This window comes from Heliconius melpomene, chromosome 18 (genome assembly GCF_056956725.1).
Source record: "Heliconius melpomene rosina isolate 202511_hmr_F chromosome 18, ASM5695672v1, whole genome shotgun sequence".
NCBI lineage: Eukaryota > Metazoa > Arthropoda > Insecta > Lepidoptera > Nymphalidae > Heliconius > Heliconius melpomene.
In genome coordinates this window covers 8,151,706-8,176,369 of record NC_140406.1, presented here as the reverse complement: position 1 = coordinate 8,176,369, position 24,664 = coordinate 8,151,706, and the positions used below count along the sequence as shown (strand labels likewise).

Genomic DNA, 24,664 nt, shown 5'->3' with positions numbered 1-24,664 from the left:
GTACCTACTATATACGAGATAATTGTTGGTACTCAACCTGAGTAGTTCCACTGTTTATGTTCTATTTTTTAAATGGTGAGCTTTTATTGCTTTTAATAGTTTTTTTTTTATACAAGTTAAAGACGTACATGCACTTTGCCGTGTCACACTCTAAGAGGAGACAGTAGTACGTAATTCAAGAATTTCGTTAGGTGATTGCAAGTAAGTACTTTTAAAAAGTTAATATGCTTCTTTAAATTTTCTGTATATTCTGTCATTTTGGTACCTATTAAAAAAGTAATATAAAAATGTTTGTTGTCGTATATTCATTTTATTTGATAGTGACCCAGATTCATAATTAATTTTCTTTTTATAAATAAATATTTTATTTTATTTAAAAAAATATAGACTAATTAATTAAACATGTACTCTTACCAAGCATATAATAAAAGTTACTTTTATTTCTAGTTTTTATTAAATATTACTTGAGTTACTTACATTTTATATTTGAAGGTCTAAAAGAAAATGTAAATGGATATTAATGATGTCTACTATACATATATGTATGTTTGTGCGTATAATATATGTGTTTATTTTGTTTTTAAGTGTAATCGTGGTTACCGGCGTCGCCGTTCGTGCAACATAACGTTGCTACGCTTTCGTAGCCGGATCAATTACACACAACAGGGTAGGCAGAGGGAACTTAGTGTTAAGACACTCCATTCCCCACTTTTCGCCAAGTTCTCGAGGCATTGTGTGTTGAGTGTCCACAGCCAGTCGATCTTACAGTCACACTTTGTGCTCCTGCGCCAAGACTGGCCTCTTCGATCTTTTTTAAGTCTTAACACTAGGTTTCATCTGCCTACCGTGCTATGTGTGATAAACTGTGTGAATGTCCAGCATTTGGCAATGTAGATATACAGGACCTAGTTATAAACAAGTGTCATTCAGATTCACCCATTATAGAAAATTTATTATTAAAAATATAAACGAAAATGGCATAGTAAAACTAGCCTTGTTAGTTTTTGAGCGCGCCCTAAAATTTTATTGTATAGACAAAGTTCAATTTCCCCATTGTCGTGAAATATTGTTTACTACCAATACCTGTGGCTTGCACGTGGCGCGCTCGTGGTCCCTATCGAGCCTTCGCACGCGACTCGTCTCATTGTATACAACGATTGAACCGTAGATTGAAACGTTGATAGTCGGTTGACATTCAAACAAACGCATAGTGACTGAGTAAACCTCCATTCTACATATCATATTCGATATCGTGTTAGAACGTGTCGGCCTTTATTTTTTAAATGAATTTAATGTTTTATAGGTTTGTTTGTGTAAATTATGGTACATTAAATAAATAGCTACATGTCCATTGTCTTAGGTCATTTTATAATAATTAAATATTAATTATGAAATAACATATAAAAATAACATAATTTCATGAACCTATTATTTGTTTTTCTAATATAGATGCCATAGTAACAAAAAAACACTACACTCTAACCCTATACTTAGTATTATAGTGTAGTATTTTTTTGTCATTTTAGTGAATAAATGCAATTTCGAATTACATCCCGATGGTAGTTTTGGGTATTTTGGTATTTAAAAAAATATAAATATAAGTATATTACGTTTTCTCCTAATTCTACCTTTTAGTATAATTATATAACATTTTTTTTATTGGATTTCAATTTTACTATAACGGTGGTATCAAAGTGGAATGAAATGAGAAAAATATTAAAATCTACAGGATATTTCTATGAATATTCCAATATACAAGCTTGACATGCAAATATACAACATATCTGGTGAAGCAATTGCATTGAATATTGCACTATTTTTAAAAGCCTAGCGTAACAATTTGGGTCACGTCATCGCGGCCGATCGGAAAATGTTTATGATTTACTATTTTCCTGACAGGTCCATTTTCTTCTATCATATAAATAAATTTTTCTTAGCTAATACAATATGTGTATGTATATACGTACGTTATGTATGGTTAGGTTTATTTCCACTCGGGGAATTTATTATTTTTATTTTCTCGGTTTGGTAACAAGACAAAGTCAAATTTCCACCACTCAACAAACAAGGTTTGTCTCAAAATTTGGGCGGAGAGTTAGGATAAGTGATTTAACACTAGGTTGATAGGTTCCCTCTGCTTACCCTAACTAACTTTCGTAATTATATTAGATATCTAAAATAAAATATATCTTTCATAATTTAGACTTTACTTTGAAATTACTATCAGTCTATCGCCCTTTAATTATAATTCGTTACGCTTGTAGGTATTAGGTATTGAAAACATCAGAATATAGCATAATTGTTTTTATAACTTAGGCTCCAATCATAAAATGTTCAGCATTTTATGCGTCTATAACATAAAGTCACGCAATTTTATGATTGCTTAAACAATTTTGGCTATTTTACGTAACCTAAAATAACCAAATAGCCGTTTTAGTATATATAATAATTACATACATATTACGTACTAAAATAACTGTACGCTATACGTCTTTCAGATCAAATATTTTAATAATAACAGCTAAAAGATCCTTAAAAATATATTCATCTATTCGAATACTTTCCAATTTATCAAATATGATCGACCAAATCGTTTATTTTTGGTATTTATAATGTTTAATATATTATATAGTATGGAATGTGTTCATATGGTTCGTAAAGATAGATCGCGGAAAGAACACATTGAGTTGAGATGGAAAATAATGCCATTAAGTTTAGGGCAATGTTACAATTTTTTACTTTTACCTGAACTTTCTTATAAAGTTTTCAAATAGGAAAATCATATAAAACTTTAGTATAAGTAGCTATCTGTTCAGAAAAGCTAGAGAGAGTAGAGAACTTTGTAAGCCACTAAAGGAAACTTGTAGGGTACTTCTTAAGCAAACGTGACGTAAAAATTTGTCGCTGGCATTTGACAATTTAGTTTTTTTTATTAATATGTCTTTTATATCGACTTTAATATAAAATTTACATATTTTAATAGATAATTTATTACTAGCTCATAAAGAACGGAGTATCTTAACACTAGGTTTTCTCTGTCTACCCTGCTGTGTGCGGGATACAGCGTGAAGCTGACATTGATTTATGTTTGTATGTTTTACGTACCTATATGCACGAAGTTATATTAATATCTAATGTCATTGATGCTTCCTTGACATCATTATAGGCCCGCCGCCCGGCCCATTCATTGTATGTAGTTCAAAACTAGTTATCAGAGTGGTTTGATTATTGACGTTTCCCACCTCAACAATACATTTCAAACTCGATGCTGAAGGCTTTAGAATTCAATAGCTGTGAATTCGATAGCGCCATCTTATTTCGAATTCCTTCAGATCTTATTGGAAATTCTATTGGATGCTTATTTTTTAGTTATTATTATAAATTTATGTGTTTTAAAATTGAATAGAGGTCGCTGTAATTTTCTGAAACCAATAGATATTTCAATAGTGACAAAATATATCTGCCTTATAGACCTTAAGAAATTATTACATTAAAAATGTTTTATGTTTTTTGTTAAAGAAAACTTTTAAAATCACTGCTATGTATTACTTGGCAAACTACCCCGCCTTAGATAGAGTTTTCTGTCTAATTACATAAAGTTGTGTATCCCAACACTCAATATTCCAATATGGCTGAAAGTAGAAAACAGAGAAAAGGCATCAAATTCTCTCTGAAAAAAAAAAAACTTTAATAATTAAGCAGTAAAATAGTCCAAAATAACCAGGCATACCTTGAACCACGTAATTAGGATCGTAAGTTATATTGTCCCAAGACTAGCACTAAATCGAAAGTTAATATTCTCTTCGATTTTTAACAAACCATTTTATTGAACTACATTTGCGGTCGTCACCCTATCTTTGTTGGCTTGTCGAGGCTTGTTTACAAAACCATTACTCATTCTACCTCTATATATTTGTTACATTTATTTAGCTTGACTATTTACGCTTTGTGAAGTCTGCTTTCAATACCAAATCGTTAATTAAGCTTTTGTTTCCTTACTTTTATTTAAGTAAAAACAGTGATTTTATTGATTACGTACAATTTTTTATATAAAATTTCAATATTAAAAATAGTTTTCTCGTCTCGTGCTTCCGCATCGTATATATTGTGTGGTTTATCACAGGCAGAATACCGCTTGTTGTGACGTTCGAGTATAGAGATGAGGTCACATATCTATATATATAAAAGGACTTGTCCTCACTGACTGAGGTAAGACGCACGCACAGCCGTAACCGCTGATGGTAGAAACGTGAAATTTCGACAGATGTTTACTTCTGTAACCTGGACATCCACTAAGAAGGGATTTTGAAAAATTTTAACCCTAAAGGGGTAAGATAGGGGTTGAAAGTTTATATGGAAAAAAAATTAAATCGGCACCGATTTTTATAAAATTTGCAATTTAGATTTTTAAAAGTATTTAATTGAATACGTGTTTCATCGTTTTCTAGAATTCTCCCCCTAAGGGTGCAAATAAGGGGTTGAAAGTTTGTATGGAAAAATCTTTAAAACGCCACGGATTATTATAAAATTTTAAATTTAGACTCTTAAAAATATTTGATTGACCATGTTTTTTATGGTTTTCTAGAATTCACCCCCTAAGGGTGCAAATAAGGGGTTGAAAGTTTGTATGGAAAAATCTTTAAATCGCCACCGATTTTTATAAAATTTGAAATTTAGACTCTTAAAAATATTTAATTGAACACATGTTTCGTGGTTTTATAGAATTCACCTCTAAATACGCAAGCGAAGCTGAGCGCGTCCGCTAGTATAATATACGAGTACTAGTGGACCCGAACGCGGTTACGCCCGCTTGAACTATACGAATACTTATTGAATGTACTTATGAAATTATTTTTAGTTTTCAATAGAGAGATGCATTAAGCAAGCTCATTTTGGGTGAGGTTTTCTAACAACAAACATTGCAAATCGTTGCTTAGCAACGGTCCCTTAGCGACGGTTGTTATTAACGTGGCGGAATAAATTGCATGTCAAATTAATAAGTATTTTAATATATTGGTATATATCGAAAATATTACAAATATGAGAAAAAAAGTATCCTATGTTCAACCCGAGACCCTCAATATCTATATGAGTATTTTATCACAATTAACTTAGCGGTTTGGCCCTGATTGCGTAAAAGGTAGACAGACAGAGTTACTTTCGAATTTATAGTATAGGTATGGATGGATATATATAAAATTTTTATCTATACAAATATCAATCACCTTATACTATAAAAATACACACAAAAAAACATATTTTGTTTTTAATTTACATTCGAGCCACTGTAAAACTGAAAAATATTATAAATACAATGTAGAATATAATATACAGTATGCATATGTGAGTATAATTATATAGTATTAAAAAATATAGAGTCTAAAAAAATTACAATTTAATATTTAGAAAATCTAATTCTTATTTTTTATTTTATTAATTAAGTAGAACTTTTATTATTTATTTTAATTTTTAGAACTATAATTAACTGTAGAGTCAAACTCATGATGAGGTTGCTGAATTGATTTAGAAATTAATTTATTATTCCCTTAATTTCCTTAAGTATAACACCGGAGTTATATGAATTTTGACCTGCGTTGTACTGTACGTGCTATTTGCCTAATTTGTTATTAAATTAGTTGCCATGGCGACGGTAGAACGACAAACCGTTTTGCCCCGCAAATGTTTACAGCCTTTGAACGGAATTTAGAACGCGTATAACTTATATACGACAGGTGCAAACATGTGAAAACCTTTTTAGAAAGTAAATTTAAGCGTACATACATACATGTACCTATAGAGTTTTATATAGACAACATAGACCTAATAAGTAATAATGTTACTATTTTTTAATAAAGCATCATTAAAAGAAATAATTTAGTTGTTTTTTATTTTGCTTAAAAGTGTTCAATTGTGCGTATACTGAACTTTGTACTAGCTACAGTAAAAAAATCCTACAATACCTTTTTAAGCTGAAAAATTCATAGCTTAAAGGTAATATTGGTACATTCCTTTGTTTTACTGTATATTTTTTATGTTTGTTCAGAAAATCTATATTGATTTACAAAATCTGTGTATATTTACAAAAAATATTATAAATATAGATTTATAATAGATTTTTTTGAGTGGGGGGTCTCGAATACGCTTCTATTGAAAGCTATCATATACACTCTAACTCTGCCACTACTGTGCGAGTACAAACATAAAAAAATCTATACAACTTTTATTTATAAAGTTTTAAGTATATAAAATACACAATAATGTTGCCTTTAAAGTTCATGACGACATTGCGGCAAAATATAAAAGCTCTATCACACTGTATCCGAAATTTGATTGATGGCTCACTTACATTAAAGACCTGACGTAATGGTTGAACAACAAGATATAAAAGCAACAAAGAATAGCTTTCATGATATTTTAGTAACAAATGCCTGTTTACTAACGACATAATCGTGCAAAACTGTAGAACTATTCAATTAATTGAAGTATGGCATGGGTGCTAATGGTATTTATTCTTTGGATAGTCACTTTTGTTATTTCTATCTGCATTCTACTAAATGATTTATCATTAATCCAATGTATAAATAGTACAATAATTGAGATAAATAATAATTCCTTACCGTTGTTTCTGTTTTAATGTATTATAATTTCATACTAAAAATTCAATGCATTCAATTGAAATTCAATTCATATTTTGCTTAAACATATTATTAATCTGTTAATAAAATTATATTAAATTTAAAATTGAAAATATTTATTAATACTACCTTAATCACACAGAATGACATGAAATCGAACTGTTTAATGAATAAGTATATTATGGCTTTTATAAATAAAAATATTTATAAATTTCGATATAATTTGTCTTATAATATTTTTTTCAATAATACTTTATTACAATAATTAGTTATATACATAAGTAGGTATTTACTAAATCGTTATTTAGTGTTTGAAGCGGCGTGAATGTGAGAACTTGTTCCATTGCGTGCTTTCAAATATTTTATGCGTAAAAAGGCTTAATAGGTACGTAGTATTTTTATACATAATTAAACAAATAATTTTTTTATGTAAAAAAGTTCTTGATATTTTCTTTAGCTGTATGTTCCATAAATATAAGAATAATTAATCGTAAAGTCTAAATAAATTACAAAATAATGATCACAATTTTTGGCTTGTTTTTCTTAAGTATTATATAACAATTTAATTATTTCTAATACTTATGCCCAGTTAAAGCAGCTATATAATAGATCACACTATATTGGTGCTGCTAGCGTTGAATGTTGGCGACATCAAAGTCCAATGAAATCTTTTGACGTTGAGTTTCATATGGAAATGAGTTCCTAATAAAGCTTTACCTGGAATTTGTTAAATTCACTATAAATTCAATATAATATACCATACTTTATAAAAAAAATCGGAGCTTTTTCTGAAATTCTTCTGTAGAGAGGCTATAACAATTGTAAGTATGAGACTACTTACTAAATTATAAAAATATGTAGCTATTATATTATAAGAGTAAAAAATAATTAGTTATTAATTATTATTTGTGGATATTGAAAATGAAAAAAAATCACTACAAATTAGTGTTCATATTGCACTCGTTCCTGCCGTTTTCTACTGAAATAAAAATAAAAAAGTAGCTTCAAGAGACTACCTTGAGCCAAGTATTTTAATTGCACAGAACTTCGGACTCTCTTTACCTTTTAAAATGAAATACGTACGTAGAATGCTTTTCACCCTTAAATTTAATTAAACTTGGAGGTACGGTTGCAATTACGTTAAAATAAATAGATTAAAATGTATTGCAACTACTATGTTAGCAAAAATATTTATTTGATTTAAAGTACTTTTACAGATTAAAAATAAGTAGAATAAAAGTATTTAATTTAAGCGTTTCAGGATAATGCAGAAAATTCTAATTAGGATTATGTAAACAAAAGGGGGATAATAAAAATCCTAGCATATGAAGCTTCAACCTCATATATACTTTTGTATAACTTTTTAATGATATAGTAGAAACGTGTTGTATGCATGCATGTATCGTGTATTTTTAGAATTGGCAGCAACTAACAGTCTACAATAGGTAAAGGCAAAGTACTATCGTGAAATATAATCTGTAATATTTTTATCATATATTAATATCGTTTTCACACGCTATGTTAATAGCACTATAGTTATTTTTTAATAACTATATGTACTTGCTATTGGCATCCAATTTTTAATGGTTATGGTTTCCATAGCTGTTGAGTGGTTGAAACTCTGTAATTTTTTTTTTCAGTCTATCGCCCCGGCTTTGTATAATGACATTCATATTTAGACACAAATACCATAAATATATAGCTATATACGAAATAAATTATATAATAGTATTTCACTTAATACATTACTCATGTAAGAAAATTTTAAGTTATTTTGCACCACTTCTTGTCGTCCGATTTGCTTGAACAGTTTCACACATACTAAGACGTTATGATAAAATATTTTTTAGATTTAAAATCTCGACAACGACAAGATTTCGGTCATTTTTCACAAGCTTACATTTATTTTTATTTTTTTGACATCAAACTTTAGGCTCTGCAACCATTTTTTAGGATTAAAATTTTTTCTCGGCTTATAAAAATTGTAGTTGCTACTACTAGCTACAGAACGTTTTCTAAATGATTAAATAAAATTGTAAAATATAATCGGATTAAAAATACTTACGTCGACGTAAATGGATTAGATGTCCAGACTAATTTCCTATTGTACCGAATGGTAAGTGGCCGTGCTTATTCCCCTAATGGATTAATACATAGGTATAATGCAAACTTGACTTCCATTGGGAGTTGCTGAATATATAATATATTTTTATTTAATATTGACATTATTGTACTTGTAATGTACAAAAAACATAATTAATATATGCTTAATTTATGCCAGACAATTTCTAATTAAATTAACAACTAAAGAGCAACTTAATTTTAACTAATCCGTTTATACTTAATTGTCTACTTAATTGCTTAAGTACCTAAGCCTAACTAACATAACGTAATTTTCAAAGATAAAAGTACTTAGTTAGTAAATATAAGTTCAATATCTAGAGGCGTTCTCTGTATAAATATTTTTTTATAATTTATTAATATTATTTATTTACTCAAAAGGCAACTAACTGCATTTGTAATAATTCTCTTACATTCTTCTTTCAAAGAGGGCGTATAAACGGTTTAAATATTCAAAAGCATTGCTCTTGCTTGACGCCAGCGCATAAATTGTTAGCTGTAAAGAGTTAGTACTTCTGTCATGTCTTACGTTTGAATCTTTTATAATCCCTTCTTCGTATGATGCCGCGTACAGTGTCTTGTGGCTTTTAGCTTATTAAAATGTAAATAAAACCTTTGAACCTTACGTAATCATTAGATGGTTATTTAATAATTATGGTAAAGCTTAGACTGATATAGTTTAAAAGTTTAAAATGACATTATTGTACATACCTATACGAATTAGGTTCATGAAAATCCTAAGGTTCCTAAAAATAGGTAATACAAATATACCTATATATATTATCTAATAATGTTATAAAAAATACAAGTAAATTAACAATATATGGTAAAAAGTATGATTTAAAACATAAACGAAAATACACAAATACTAAATTTTAAAATTTAAAAGTTGATTTCATCAAGAGAAATGTCTTTTACGTAGATGTTTTAAAATTCATTAAAATGATTGAATCATTTTAAAGCCTATAAATTTTTAAGCGCAAATAAAAATACCATTGTGTTCGCTGAGCGAGTCCTTCTTTATATCCCATAAAATTCTTTCAGAAAATGTTTTATCACTTTAAAAATAATACATTTAGTGTTTTTTTTATATAGACATAGATAATATCAATATCATAGATAAAAAATGTTTTAAATCATGTAGACCTTAACTGGTACAATCACTGGTGCAATCATGTAGGTACTAAATATTTAGTTTAAAAAATCAATGTCTATGTAAAAAGCAATATTTTCAACTTTATTATTCAAATACAAAACAAAATTATTTGAATTACATTTACACAAATAAATTTAATATTACAGTCATTATACGTCGACTAAATTATACTGTTGCCTGAGTAACAATAATTAATGTACTTTAAGCAGTTTTAGCCTGCATAGTTTACGGTTAGAACTAACATTGTATTCAAAATACACGTGAACAATGCGGTTGTAGTCGACGTCATCTATTTTGCAGTATTATTTTTGCTGCAAATGCGCTTACACGACTCGAAAGGAAACTTCAGGATAAAAAAATGCAGTTATCAATGTGTTACTTTAGTTGTACTAGTGAACAAAATTATGTTATTGCAACAATATTGACCTACTCGTGCTCATTGGACACGAAGTGGTCAAGCAAAGTGAAATGGTCAGTTAAGCTATTTATTTTTACTATAATTATGTAATTTTAACCTCATTTTATACCTTTATTTTTTTATTTGCAATAAAATTTTATTTTGGTGTTATGACGATTCGAACTTATAATCGATTAACGGTTTTTTGTTATGAAAAGATTGACAACTTCATGATAAAAATTAATAAATAACAACTTGTCAATTTTTAAATGACATTTTAAATTGTCTGTCAGTGTCAAAGATGTTTATTTTTGTTAAGTTTGCATTGTTAATATTACGTACTTACTAAACAAATTATATAAAGTAGTGATATGGCTATTTTAGCAATATTTAAACAAGTTATTAAAAAGTGCAAAGTTTGTTGATTTTATTTATGCATTGATAAGGAATTTAATAAAGTTTTGTTAACAAACAAGTTAAAAAAAACGCTTACGTTGATTTTTATATACAAAAACATTTTACAATTAATAATAAGAATTTTATTCGATATATGATATCTCTTTCGACAAATCACACCGTAACATTTTGTTCTAGACTGTACTAGAATCGGGGAGTCTGGGGAACGCGTCGTCGTCTGATGAGGAGTTGGAGCAGTGGGAGCAGATATTCATGATGAGAGATGAAAATGGAAATAGTTATAATGATAAGTAAGTACTTCTAAGCAGTAAATTTGTTATTTACTTTATTAATATTTTTTATTTTAAAAACATTATTTACATAATATTTTTAATATTTGTATTTTCTAAATATTTTTTGTATTCAACATTTTAATATCTACTAATATTTAATTTTAGAAGAAAGAAGCGCAGTATCTGGTGCAGGCCGTCATGTATCCCAGTATCAATAGTGATAATATTAATAGTGCTTGTTGTTTTGGTGCCTCTGTTAGATCAGCCTAACATTGCGCAGGTGCTGCCTACTATTGCTCATGTTGATATGCATTGCTCAGATGAATGTAGGTATGTGAAACAATATATTTTTTTGTAACTTTACACTAGAACCGCTATATCCTATATCTTCACACTTATTGTAAGATTTGTTATAAACTACATAGTAGAAATAGGTAATAAACAAAATTATTAGTATTAAGATATGCTAATCCTCTCTTTCTGCAACCTTACCTGTTGGGTGGTGGAACTCAATGTCTTGTCTGGTTAATCAGAACAGGAAATAAGTTAATAAAATTTCCTTAGAAGTCATAACTATTATGTCTCTCAGTATCTCAGCGACATATTGTTGTAAGCCTTATTAGATTTAAATAACATTTTCAATTGTATATCAAGTTAAGTATGTCGACAAGTTGTGGTTGCCCTGAGGTTAGGCTTTCTAAACTTTTAATATTATGTATATAATCAAAAGTAAAAAACTTCTAAGATCAAATCTGCACAGCCTTCTACAGCTAACCTCTCTTCCATGAGTGGCGATGATCGTTCACCATCAGGTGACCAGTAGCCTGGATTGCCTTGTCACCTCAGCCACGACTTGTCGACCATACTAAGCTGTCGTTATTTAAGTAAAAAATATTTAAATTTATTTTAAGGTTATCATTAGTAGAAAGTATACCGGAAGGGCACATGTATCCACCGAATGTAACGCATATGCCAACTAAAAATGCTTGGTTAGATTTGATAGATGAAGCTCAATCGTCCATAGAAATAGCCTCGTTCTATTGGACTCTTAGGTTTAATGAACTCTATCCTTATAATACTTCTGTTGAGGTAAGATTTTTTTATACCTTCATGCTGTATCCCATACTATGGTAAGCAGAGAGAACCTAGTGTCAAGACACTCCTTTCCACACTATCTGTGAAACTTTCTAGCCATTGCCTGATGAGTGGTAGAAGTCAACGCATCTTTTGTTGTTGTTGACATCTGAGCCAGGAAACAATATATGTATAATTTATTCTTGTCAAGTTGGAAACTAATCCACAACAGTTGCGTTTAAAGTTACAGTGTGCTACAGAGCCACAACCTGAAAGATAACATGAAATATATATACCATGAAAGTAGTTATTTTTTTATACATTTTTTAAAAAGAATTAAAATAACTTTTTTTATTATACATTTTTAATGACAATATTTCGTTTTCCGCCTAAATGAAAAACATTGCATGTTGAGTGGCAGAATTGAACACTGCCTTTAGTATTGCCAGAGGGAGGAAATGTATTATAAATAATGGGAGAGGTTAATCCCGCAACCATCGTAATTATAATTATAAGCTGTAATGATCTCAATTGCACTTTAATATCATATTTAATTTAAATATATCAGTTTTGATTGTTAGTTAAAAATAATGTATCTTTGTATATTTTCTAAAGTGATATAAAGTACGCATATACTATTGTTTATACGTATGTAGTATTATTTTTTAATTGTATTTTCTACTTTGTAGGGGGAGCAAGTGTTCCAAGCTTTACTCGCCGCTGGAACTAAAAGGAATATAGAGTTGAAAATTGCTCAAAACTGGCCTACTAAGTCAAATCCAAATATAGACACAGAATATTTAGTTAAGAAAAAAGCTGCACAGGTTTGTATGTAACTTAACAATTTATAAGTAAACTAGCGACCCTCTTGCGGCTTCGCCTGCTTCAACTACTGGATTATTCATGTAATGTATGTTTGCAAAGCACTTAAGATAATGTGAAAATTAATTAAACCCTAATGCAACCCGCATTTTTGTAGTTTCAATAAGGATTTTCCAATTGTTTTACACAGCAAGGATTTTTAGTAGGTACCATAATTTTAAATCTGTGCTACTAATCTTTTCAAGTACTTATTAAAATATATCTAAATGACTATTTTTAGATAGTTAAATTACTATTTTTAAACGGAAGAAATTATAAACAAAAATCTACCTACTAATAACTACTATGAAAAATGTGAAACCAAATATATCGCGCTTAAATAATACATTCAACTCCAATTATCCAATACGTGCAGACGCATTTAACTAAATCTTCGTTGCTATAGAGGCAGCCGGGTTTTTTTTTTCGAGCTTGTGGTTAATGCTGAAGAGGGTATTCTGTCCCTGATGAAAAGCAAGCACTACGTGGCTGCCTGTGAGGACAATTAAATAGAATGGTCGGCCGGGAATCGAACCCGGGCCGCCCGCGTGGCCGGCGAGCATTCTACCACTGAACCACCGATGCATGTAAGACAGGCGGGCGCGGCGGACGCATGGCGAGTGGCGAGCCGTTTCGCAGCAAGGATTTTTTTGATATTGTAACAACTTCTAAAGTACTTATTAAAATGAAAAACAGTAAAAGACAGTTTTGGTCTACATTAAATGGCCAACGAAACTAATGTACTTATTTATATGCTGAAAGTAAAGGATAAGTGAAACTTGAGTAACATACAGCTGATGTGTCAACAATTAAATGCGTTTTTCTGTAAAACTATTCGCAATTTCGATTTATTGTAAAAAGCAAATTTTATCTTCGTGTAACGTAGAAAATTAATAAAGTATTTTAAAGGATAAGGATTAATACCATTATAGAAAAATATCCCTCACAATAAAAAATATATTGAAATTATTATTTTTAGACAGAAATATGATCACTACACGTTATTCTTAAAAGATACGAATATGCTCTCGCGGACTTTTTTGTAGATCTTATTAAGAGGAACAATACTCCAGTAATTTTTTTTCTTGTAGTACTTACCATTAGAGCAGCGCATGCGCGAAAGTGTCTCAATGGGTAGGACTTTATACACATTTATCTTATTTATGTTAATTTACATAAGAATGTACAAATAATTAACTATATATAAACCTTCTACGAAAAACACCCGACTCAATGGAGAAGACCGCATCAAAATCCGTTGGGTGGTTTAGAAGAAGAAGAGTTAGAAACAACAGACAGACACGAAAAGCGACTTTGTTTTATAAGATATAGGATCTGTGTTTTATTAATAATTAAAGAAATATGATAAATGTAATTATCATATTTCTTTTATTGGATGATGGAACGTAATCTGGCTTGCTCTAACTGATAGACGTATTATAAGACACAAAAATATAATTATGTTCTATTTTGTTAATAAAAATGGAATACAAGATATTTTTACTTACTATATATAAATTCATGTACAGGCAAAAATCAATAACATTTTTATTACATAGATTGATATTGATATCAACAGGTGAGAAGTTTGAACTTCTCAAAGTTATTAGGCAGTGGAGTGTTACACACAAAGTTCTGGATAGTCGATCGAAAACATTTCTATATTGGTAGTGCCAATATGGACTGGAGGTCACTCACTCAGGTAAACTTTACTTACTTTTAACTTAAACTTTTAAAGTTTTTTTGTTATTAAACATATATGTGTACTCATGGGAAGCATGTAAAGGTGAATTTAAAAAATATATTATTTTGTAAATTAAAAAAAATCGTTTACCGTTTCCGCTTATAGTAGGTAAGGTAGGAGAATGCTAGTATTAAGACGCATCGCCCAATTTTCGAGAGATTGCGTATAGCTTATTAGCTTAACATTTTCCCGAATAAGCCGACCGCCTTTACAGTCAGATGATGTAGCACAACGCAATAACGACCAAAAATTATTTATTGATTGATCTTGGCGTGTGTTCTACAAAGATGATATTGTTTTAAATTCATTTTTAGTTTATATGATTTATATATAAATAAATATTATATAAAAATACGGAAACTTGATTTAAAGTTAGTAAACAGTGCAAATATTTTAATAATAATAATCTAAATTGATTGCTTCCTTTTGTAGGTGAAAGAGTTGGGTCTCCTCGCTTATAATTGTTCCTGTTTAGCTACGGATTTGGGGAAAATATTTGATGTAAGTCATTTTTTATATTATTTGTAATTATATTTACTATTAAGATTAAAGTAAGTAAAGTAAGTAGCAAGTCTTATATTACTTAATTTTTTTTAATAATCTTTCTCTACATAGAAATAAACAAAAGAAAATATCATTGTTATGAATATTGCTATACAAAAAAGTTTTTGCCTACACAAACGGTAGAGTTATCTCGTAGTCCAACAAAAGCGGCTAATTACTAGAATCCGCGCTCGCTAACTTATTGTAGTAAAGCTGAATATCCACTTCATGCTATTAGTACAATACTATATATTTTTTTCAATATAGATGAGTTTAATTTCTTAACGGATAACAATTAATTTCATGAATTTATAGGTAGCTTATGGCCTTCCTTGATAAATGATTGATGATAGCTATCAAACAAAACAAAACAAAAAATCAATTTGAGGCCAGTAGTTCCTGAGATTGGCGCTTTCAACCAAACAATCTTTCCAGTTTTATAATATTAGTATAGATAAAAACTACGTTACCTAATAAAAACTACGTTACGCCAGGATTAATGCCAGGAGGAAGATGATACCTAATAAAAAATAATCGTAAAATTTTATATTAACCATTTTGTAATATAATTAATATTAATTGTATAGGTATAAGTAATACGCATAATATTATTAAAATATATAAAAACCTACATATTTTCTTTATCATCTTTTTTTATTAGAAAACGTGTAAAGTAAGTGTAAAATAAGTGTGTTCGGCTAGTGGCTTTGCCGCGTGGACTATACGAATATAACTATTCCATCATTCCCCGTTTTGGCGGTTAAAACGTCATTTCATTATAAATCTTCGATATACGCGTACATTACTGGAAAAGTTTAAATATTGATTTTAAGATTGTACTTCGTTTTAATCGCAATAAAAGAAAAAGTACTAGCTACATATTTCTGCTTTGCGAAATTTATTCAGGGAAATTAACATTTAAAAAAGAACCTTGTAACTATATCAAAGCAAGACTTTAACAAATTATAAAGACACAGCGAACAAAGGTATTTTCTATATAAACTTTAAGGAGTTGGTACGGGCTAGCACGTGGCTGTCGCATCATTATTATTGCCTTCATTAAATTTACTGCGGACGTTTCCTGTTCCACCATATTTAATTTATGCATTTCTTGTACCTCGTTCTCGTTTGATAATTCCTCAAATGTCACGCGATTCCGTTTTTATTGAAAGGACTATTAGAATTTGCAGCCTTTTATTTTTATTTCTAAATGAAAAGATTTCTTACAGAATACAGCGTGAAAATTTAAATAAAGTTTTTTTTAAAATTTCACGCTGTATTCCGCATATAGCAGTTTAGTCAGAGGGAACCTAGTATTGTCGCTCAATTTTAGAGCGAAGCTTAACGTAGCGCTTTGTTGTTTGTTGTTACCAGGGAGAGAAAATAAAAATTAATCATTCCTTCCAGTGGTAATCGAACCTTCTAGCGTCGTGTGTACACTCGGAAACTGCCGCTACGCCCCGAGTTATTATATAATATTATTTTATATATTGTCATAGGTATACTGGAGCTTAGGTATAGCAGATTCGATTCCCGAGGAGTGGCCGGAAGAACTCAGTACTGACATCAATATGGAACATCCAATTAACGTGTCCGATGGTGTACATAGCTACGGCGCTTATATTACTGTAAGTATATTTGAAATTGTATGTAGGTAATAATGTGAAAAAATATTGCTTAAATTTCTCCTAGTCAAGTCTTGCTTGTGGGATAAAGATATATTACTCAAATTTTCACTTTTCGCCCATTCCAATATGGAATTATGAATATCGCACTTTATAAATCGCAGGAAAGCAGGAAACGGGGTGTGTTCCCTAGAACTGGAAGAAAGTACTAAATATTTTCATCTATCTATTTTCTGAGGGGAGTCTGGACTTTACCTTTGGACAGATATGTTCGTGTAAAAGTTGTTTTTTTAATTTTTAAAATCTTACTGGGAAATTAACATAGTCCTAAATGAGAATCGATCTTACGATCATCTTGTGTGTAGTAAAATACTTCGATACTGCGCCACGTAAATGTTCATAACTATAAATAACGTTTCACTCGAATTCAAAATATTCTTTATTCAAATATACTTTTGTTCTTACTTTTGAATGGTCGACTGAACGAACATGTCGCTACCATCGTTTTATCATTCGGATAAAACATCCGGTAGCTAATTGGTATCCGGTCAATCTGATCAGATGGTACATCCATATCCGACCGGATATCGAATGCTTAAGCACAATTTTCTTGATAAATTGCAAATTTTAAAACCTTTTTATATTGGCTCACATTTCAATTTAAAATCCTGAATTGATGCATGCTGCAACTTAATTACATATTTTTCTACAAAGGTATTATAGTTCTGAATAAATATGAAGTTTAATAAGACAGTCGATGCTTGGCCAACGCGACAATATCCGGTCATCCGGTCCCACTTCCGGTATCCGGGATCGGAACAAACGATTGTTTCCATAACTTTTGTATAGATATTAATAAAAAATATACATAAAATATAAGTATTTGTGTCCTGCATATTAAATGAATTAAATGCAAGTATCGAATTTGAAACGTGATTAAATTATATCAATGTACATTTATCGAACATTTTGCTTAGGTAATTTGTACATTCAGCTGTACACGGAAGATAAATGAGAAAATGAGCTGAAAACAATGATATTAAAATATGTTCGTTAGTCAGAACAACGGAACCGACTTTAATGCCGTTTTCACGATTGTATTTAAGCAATCTTCCCTTAAAATATTTAGTAGATTGTTTTATTTCAATCGGTTCATTAAAAAAAGTTAAAATCAATGTATTGTATTTTGTTCAACACACTTCCTAAAAAAATAAGTTGTTCAAGCGTGCGAAGTCGAGAGCGGGTAGCTAGTAAATAATAAATCTAAATATAATTTGTTCTAGAAATATATTTTCTGAAGACTGATAATGATGATATTATAATCTTGATAAATAATTTTCACGACATTGTAGTTCTTTAGTTATTAAAGACTTCGAAAGTTTCATAACGATCTAAGTTTTATATAGCATAAGTTTTACAATTCTCATTTGTATGCCCTTGTAAGTTTTTTTACAGTCGCTCATAAATTGTAGTGTCACTTATGCTAAGTCAAATTATGTCAATTTTTAGATAAAATTTTAATAATGTTCGCGTCACGTCACCTACGTGTTAAAAGCTTTTTTATTATTATATTTTTAAATTTTTTGTCTTTGATTTTTTTTTGGTTTTTGCATCCAAAAATAACTTCTTTTAAAAAGTAGTAAGGGTAGAAGTTGAATGTTTAGTATTAGCTTAGTATGTATCCTAACGTTTATAACAACCGTGAAAATTTTCATATAAAATGATTTGGTATTCAAATTGTATTCTGAATAAATTATTATTAATAATTTAAGCAGATTGTGTGTTGCTGGAGTAGAAAAAAAAGCGCATAAGTGCACGCGATACTCGCATTAATCAAACTCAGTGCTCGTAACCCTACGCCTAATAAATAATACTTTGCAATATGAAAAAGTGAGATTTTCTTATAAAATACATTTTAGAACTGTTGATATTCAGATAAAAATTTAAAAAAATGCTTTACGATATCGTGTGATGGTGGGATATAGTAAGGCATAGGTCCCGTATAGAGCAAGTTAGACAGAATGTTAAGACACTCCGTACCTCACTTTCCGCCCATCTAGCGGAGAGATATTTTAAATTAAATAGCTAACTGAATTTTGTACTAAACATTCGCGAAAAATTGTATTAAATAAATTTTTTTATTTTATTTTGTAAAGCAAAATAAAGGCACTATTTAAAGGTCTAATATGACAACCTGTTTCTCACTTTTAACTATTCATTACTAATTTATACAGATATCATATTTTTATATAGGATTACGTGAAATACGTTTAAATATATATATTTTTGGAAAATGTAGCTATTTAAATTATAATTGAATGAGAATGCCCGCATAGGAATAGCGATACTAATTTAAACCTAGTAATATTTAATGTTAATGTACAGATGCTATAGCATTAGCAATTACTTGAGTACGTACTAGGATACTACATAATGCATATTAGAAATTAGATCGTGATTAACCATGAATTAATAATGATATTAGGTAGTTGCTATGAATTATTTAACACGAGTTCAGCTTAACGTTGTTATCCCGCATTTACCTGGGAAGGCACAGCTGACTTAGTGTAATACACCCCGTTCCCCGTTTTCCACCAGATTTTCGGAAAACGGGACACTGTCACGCCCTGTGTCTCTGCACCAACCAACGGCCTTAAGCATGTTTTTTAAAATTATACAATGTTAAATATATACCTGTGTTAAACAATCATATTTTTTTTAAAAACTCCCTATTTATTATTTTAATTAAAAATATATATCCGTATTAAATATTGTGATTAGTGCAGGGCATGGAAAATCTGAAAAGTTTAAAGTAATTTGAAATATATATAATTTTCTATATACACGTTACTTTAGAAGCTTTCAGACGCATAAGTAAAAGTTTCCCTGTGTTTTATAAATTTACCCATAAGAGGTCACTCAAATGTCACCATTGTTTGTACAGTGAGGGAAAGTGTTTGCGTTTGGTTGAAAGCTAAAACAATCTGTGAGCGAGTGACCTTAACTAACTGACTGACACATCTAAAGTGTTTACAAGGCTTTTAAAGGCTTTAGATAGTTGATTTACTACGTTTCAGTTTGTTTATATAGGTAAATTATGGTAAATAAAGCGATGCGATGTGCGTCGCCTCGTGACAGACAATGTCTCTATGATTGAGCGGTGTTTGGAGAACAGAGTGTCTTGACACTCTTAACACTAGGTTCGTCCTGTACAACTCCTGTAGAGTAGTCTACGGGAAAAAGCCTGAAACTGCAGAAAAAGTCTTTACATTTACATTTTTAGTGTGTAGTTCCACACTAAGGAATGAAGAATGCTTTTTAAAAAAATAAATAAAAAAATTGGAACGTAATTTGAGTAGATTTGAGACCGCGCCTCTTGGTTTCCTAGTGTTCTTTAAAAAGCTTTAACAATTATTTATTGTTAATTTCAGAGTTCCCCTCCACCACTCAGCCCGGCGGGTCGCACGAACGACGACGACGCGATCGTTGGTATCATACATTCCGCGGAGGAATTTGTGTATGTCTCCGTTATGGACTACGGACCTGTGCTTGTTTATTCTCCTAAGCTTCAGTAAGTAAATATTTTTTTTTAATTTAAAAAATAAATAAATCAGGTTCACGCTGTATCCCGCATACAGCAGGGTAGGCAGAGGGAACCTAGTGTTAAGAGCGTTCCCCACTTCGCCGAAAAGGCCCACGGCCCGCTACGGAATTGCCTGTTGAATGGCGGAACTAAATCCCGGAACTAAATGTTAGTGTCAGAGTAAAGAAATGAGAATATTAAGAAAGAATAAATTATTTAAATTATTCCAACGAGTGGTTTCCAACGAATGGTTACACACGCTAGACCATGATGAAATAGAAGATATTATGAAGGTGACAGAGTAACAATAAATAAATAAATAAATAAATAAATAAATAAAATAAAAGGTGATTTATTTTAATATCTTTAGCATATGTACATATACTTTTGCAGTATTATTTTATCCCCCCTACTTACTAATATTTACTTATATTTTATATGTTACTATATTTACTTATGTTTTATGTAATTTATATACATATTCTTATAATTTTAATATATTATATTATACCTACTGCATTTAAAATGTATATTAACTTTATTTAACTTATAAGCACTTGTTTTAACCAAAATCCAATAATAGTTCCGCATGGCAATCCTTGGATATCTCCGCACAGGGAATCCTAGTCAGATATCCAAGGTGCCAAGCGATTTTCTTGGTCAAAAATAAAAATAAAATTGTCCTAATGTAATTTGTATTGGTTTTGTAAATAAAATAATAATAAATAAAATACAACGAGTGGGCATCGAACACACAACCATCACGTTACAGTCACACCATTGTGCCCCTGCGCCACGACAGCCTCTTAAATAACAATCTTATATGTTAAATATTTTTAAAACACATTTAGAACGCTGTAATAAAAAAAGTAAAAGGTTTTTATACAAACTATCAACTGAAATCTGTCTGTGAATATTCATAATTTCCTATAAGGTTTTGGCCCAAAATCGACGACGCATTACGTCGCGCGGCACTTGAAGCTCGAGTCAAAGTGCGCCTCCTAATAAGCTGGTGGCGACACTCCAGCACCGCCGAGGATCACTTCTTAGCGTCGCTGTCATCTTTGAGGGAAGCTTACCCGAGAGTGGATTTACAAGTGGTATGTGATTACAAGTGGTATTATAGTCGTTAAATTTTGTACTCGGTTTTTCTATTTGTAAAATATTGTGTGAAACCAATCATACACTTTGTTTTACCAAATGAGAAAATAATTTTAAAAAATACATCATTCAAATCAAACTGGCGTCAAATTATTGCACAGAAAAAATAACGATTTTTTATATCTTTTCCTTGACATCAAATATGTTTCGATTTTACAACCATTGTACCTATTACTTATAACTTTTCAGTTTCACACAGTATATCGTATTCGGGCTCCGTTTTCTACATTCCTCAAAAATACAAAACACTGCTAGGGGAACTCAATTCACTTTGGTCTTATTAGAGTGGGGAAGTAAAATTAATGTATTCCCCCGAATGCGCGAACGCGTTTAGGCCCCTAAAAGCGTTCGAATCCCACTCCTCCCCAAGTTTTATAAATTATATTACATTTTATTATTAATTGACCAATATTTCCAGCATATATGAAACAAAATTAATATAAACTATTGTTTTATTTAAACAGAGACGCTTCATAGTCCCATCGACGCCTGAACAAGATAAAATTCCTTTCGCGCGCGTCAACCACAACAAATATATGGTCACTGACAAAACTGCATATATATCTACTTCCAACTGGTACGGGGACTACTTCGTCGATACCGCCGGGGCTGCTTTCGTTTATAATTCAAATAACAACAACAACTTTCCCAATAACAACAATAACGTTCTCAGTAACAACAATAACTTTCCCAATAACAACACTATAGATAATAACACAAATTTTGTTGATATTAGAACTCAATTAGTGGAGGTTTTTAAAAGAGATTGGAACTCTCCATATGCAGTTCCGTTAAGAAAATTATAGCATTGTTATTTATAGTATTTTTTTTGTAGTATTTTTTGCTATTTAAAGATAATGTCTGATTGTGTTTGGGTTTTTCTTTAGTCTTCTTTTGAAGGTCGTTTTTATAAACAACGTATTAATTAATATTATACTTATTTCTTTTTTAATTTTTGTTTCTTTTTAGATAATGTTGGATTATGTGTTTATTTTATGTTTCAATGATTTTTGCTATTTTATTCATTTTTTTAAAGTGTTGTAGAATTCCCTTTTTTTTTATTTCGATTAAAATAAATGTTCATTTTTAAGGCCTCAAAGGCGTCATACTTAACAAACTGCCACATTTATGTTTAAAAATAAATAATAAGACTATTTCTATAATACTGCTGTTATAATAATAATATTATACAAAATATTATGTAAGAATTTTGTTCAAACCTGAGTAGCGAAACTTACTAATATTTCATATCAACATTAGATAATTATGTAAAAAAAACAAGATTTACTTAATAGTTATAAAGGATTAATATTTAGCCACTGCAAAGTGAAAACCTAACCATTTTTTTATTGTATTTAAGTGTAATATAGTAGTAACTCGCGGAGGAGACATGACGATGGAAGTGGAAGATATACTTTAAGTATATTTCTAAAATCAAGGCGTATTTTTAGTTTTAAAAAACAAATAATATTTATTTACACTGAAAAATCTGATTTTGGATTTTACTTGGCAGTGGCTTTTCGTAGACGGAACAAATGTGTATTATGGTCTGATTGCGGGGAAGAATCATGATTATGACTGATTTTCAATTTATAAAACGAAATACTTCGCAAGATTAATGCATTTGCATTGCTTTTTAATTTTGTTTGTATTATAAAGTTTGTGATAGCTTGCCTTTGTGATTCTTTAATATGTGTGTTTGTATAGATTTTTATATATTCTAGTTCTAACTAGATTAGCACTTAAGTGAATTGTTAATATGGAATTTCGTGCTTGTTATTAATATTGTTTTACTAATTACTCGTTGATTTGCAAATTTTTTAAAATATTATATAATTGGTAATTTTTGTCATCATTGTGTCACATTTTAGTAGTCCGGTCAATTTAACTTAAAAAATAATCGTTACATTATTACAAATAAAATATCATACTAAAAATGTTACATAAGGTCAACATTTCAGATTTTTTGTCTGATAAACGGAAAATTTATAAAATTTGTCTATTATATACTTTTTCATAAGAATCACCATTTCGGATACAGCAAGGGCTTTATTTACAGAATTAAAGAATGATAAATATATTTAAATTTCCAATACAAAAAATGTAGCAGAATTAAAAAATATATATATCTGCTTAGTTTTAAATTTTTGTTCGTATAATTTATTTATAACTATTTTATTGATGGTTGAAAAAGTGTGTTTTCATGATATTATTTGATATTATTATATTTACGTTCTATGCTTAGTATTTACAACATAAATGATATTTTTCTTGATAAAATATTATGAAGATGGAATTGTTTGAAGCTACTAAGGTGTGGGTGTATTATCTTGAAAGCCATGGCACAATGCGTGGCCCAAACAAAAAAATCCGATTAAGTGCGAGTCGGCCTCGACTACTGAGGCGAACTTAAAACGCATTGTCAAATAAAATTGTAATTATATTTTATCAAACAGTTGTCTGTGATATCGATTATATGCAGTCACCATTTTTTTTAATTTGCAATAAATTATCAAACATATCATACATACTACATTATTTTTGAAATTAAAATTTGAATTATAAAATAAGGCATCGAAAGCAATAGCGTGTTGCAAAGGAGGACAATATGAGTGATATTTGTTCTAAATGTTGTAAATAAACATTAAATTTTATCCTCAATGTGGTTTTTTATTTAATCCTTTATATAAAATACTTTAATATAACTTTAAAATATAGTGGAGGGAACCTAGAGTTTAGACACTGTTCCCCAGTTTCCGCAAAATTTTTCGAGGCATTGCGTGGTGAGTGGTGGAGCTCAACGGCGGGCTTTTACCCTGGTACCTGAGCGAAGAACTGGAAATATTAATAAATTATAATTCATTCCATCGAGTGGAGATCAACTTACAACCGTCGCGTTACAGTCACACCCTTGTGCCCTGCGCCACGACGGCCCCTAATATATTAATATTTTGTATACTATAGAACTTGTAGAAGTTATCGAAATTGACTGCGGTACTTAACGTTGTACTTATATACAAGCCGGACTGGAGAAATGAAAAAAGAAAAATATATCGATAGTGGGAGTTGAACTAT

At 30.0% G+C, this 24,664-nt stretch overlaps 1 protein-coding gene across 3 annotated transcripts in view; it reads left to right on the top strand.

The window, feature by feature from the left end:
* The window catches only part of LOC146529419 (5'-3' exonuclease PLD3-like), a 36,035-nt gene extending 11,785 nt beyond the window's left edge, over positions 1-24,250 (top strand). Inside the window, exons 1-11 of one of the 3 annotated variants that reach the window (XM_085201459.1) lie at positions 10,245-10,383; positions 10,904-11,016; positions 11,164-11,328; positions 11,910-12,087; positions 12,762-12,896; positions 14,513-14,635; positions 15,110-15,178; positions 16,720-16,848; positions 20,277-20,416; positions 21,363-21,528; positions 22,054-24,250. In XM_085201459.1, coding sequence (XP_085057585.1) covers positions 10,381-10,383; positions 10,904-11,016; positions 11,164-11,328; positions 11,910-12,087; positions 12,762-12,896; positions 14,513-14,635; positions 15,110-15,178; positions 16,720-16,848; positions 20,277-20,416; positions 21,363-21,528; positions 22,054-22,395 — 1,563 coding nt within the window. In that variant the 5' untranslated portion in view covers positions 10,245-10,380 and the 3' untranslated portion in view covers positions 22,396-24,250. Of the gene's footprint in view, positions 1-10,244; positions 10,384-10,577; positions 10,726-10,903; positions 11,017-11,163; positions 11,329-11,909; positions 12,088-12,761; positions 12,897-14,512; positions 14,636-15,109; positions 15,179-16,719; positions 16,849-20,276; positions 20,417-21,362; positions 21,529-22,053 lie in introns of those variants that run through there. The other 2 variants (XM_085201458.1, XM_085201457.1) reach the window with 2 other exon arrangements.
* The last annotated feature ends 414 nt before the right edge of the window (positions 24,251-24,664 follow it).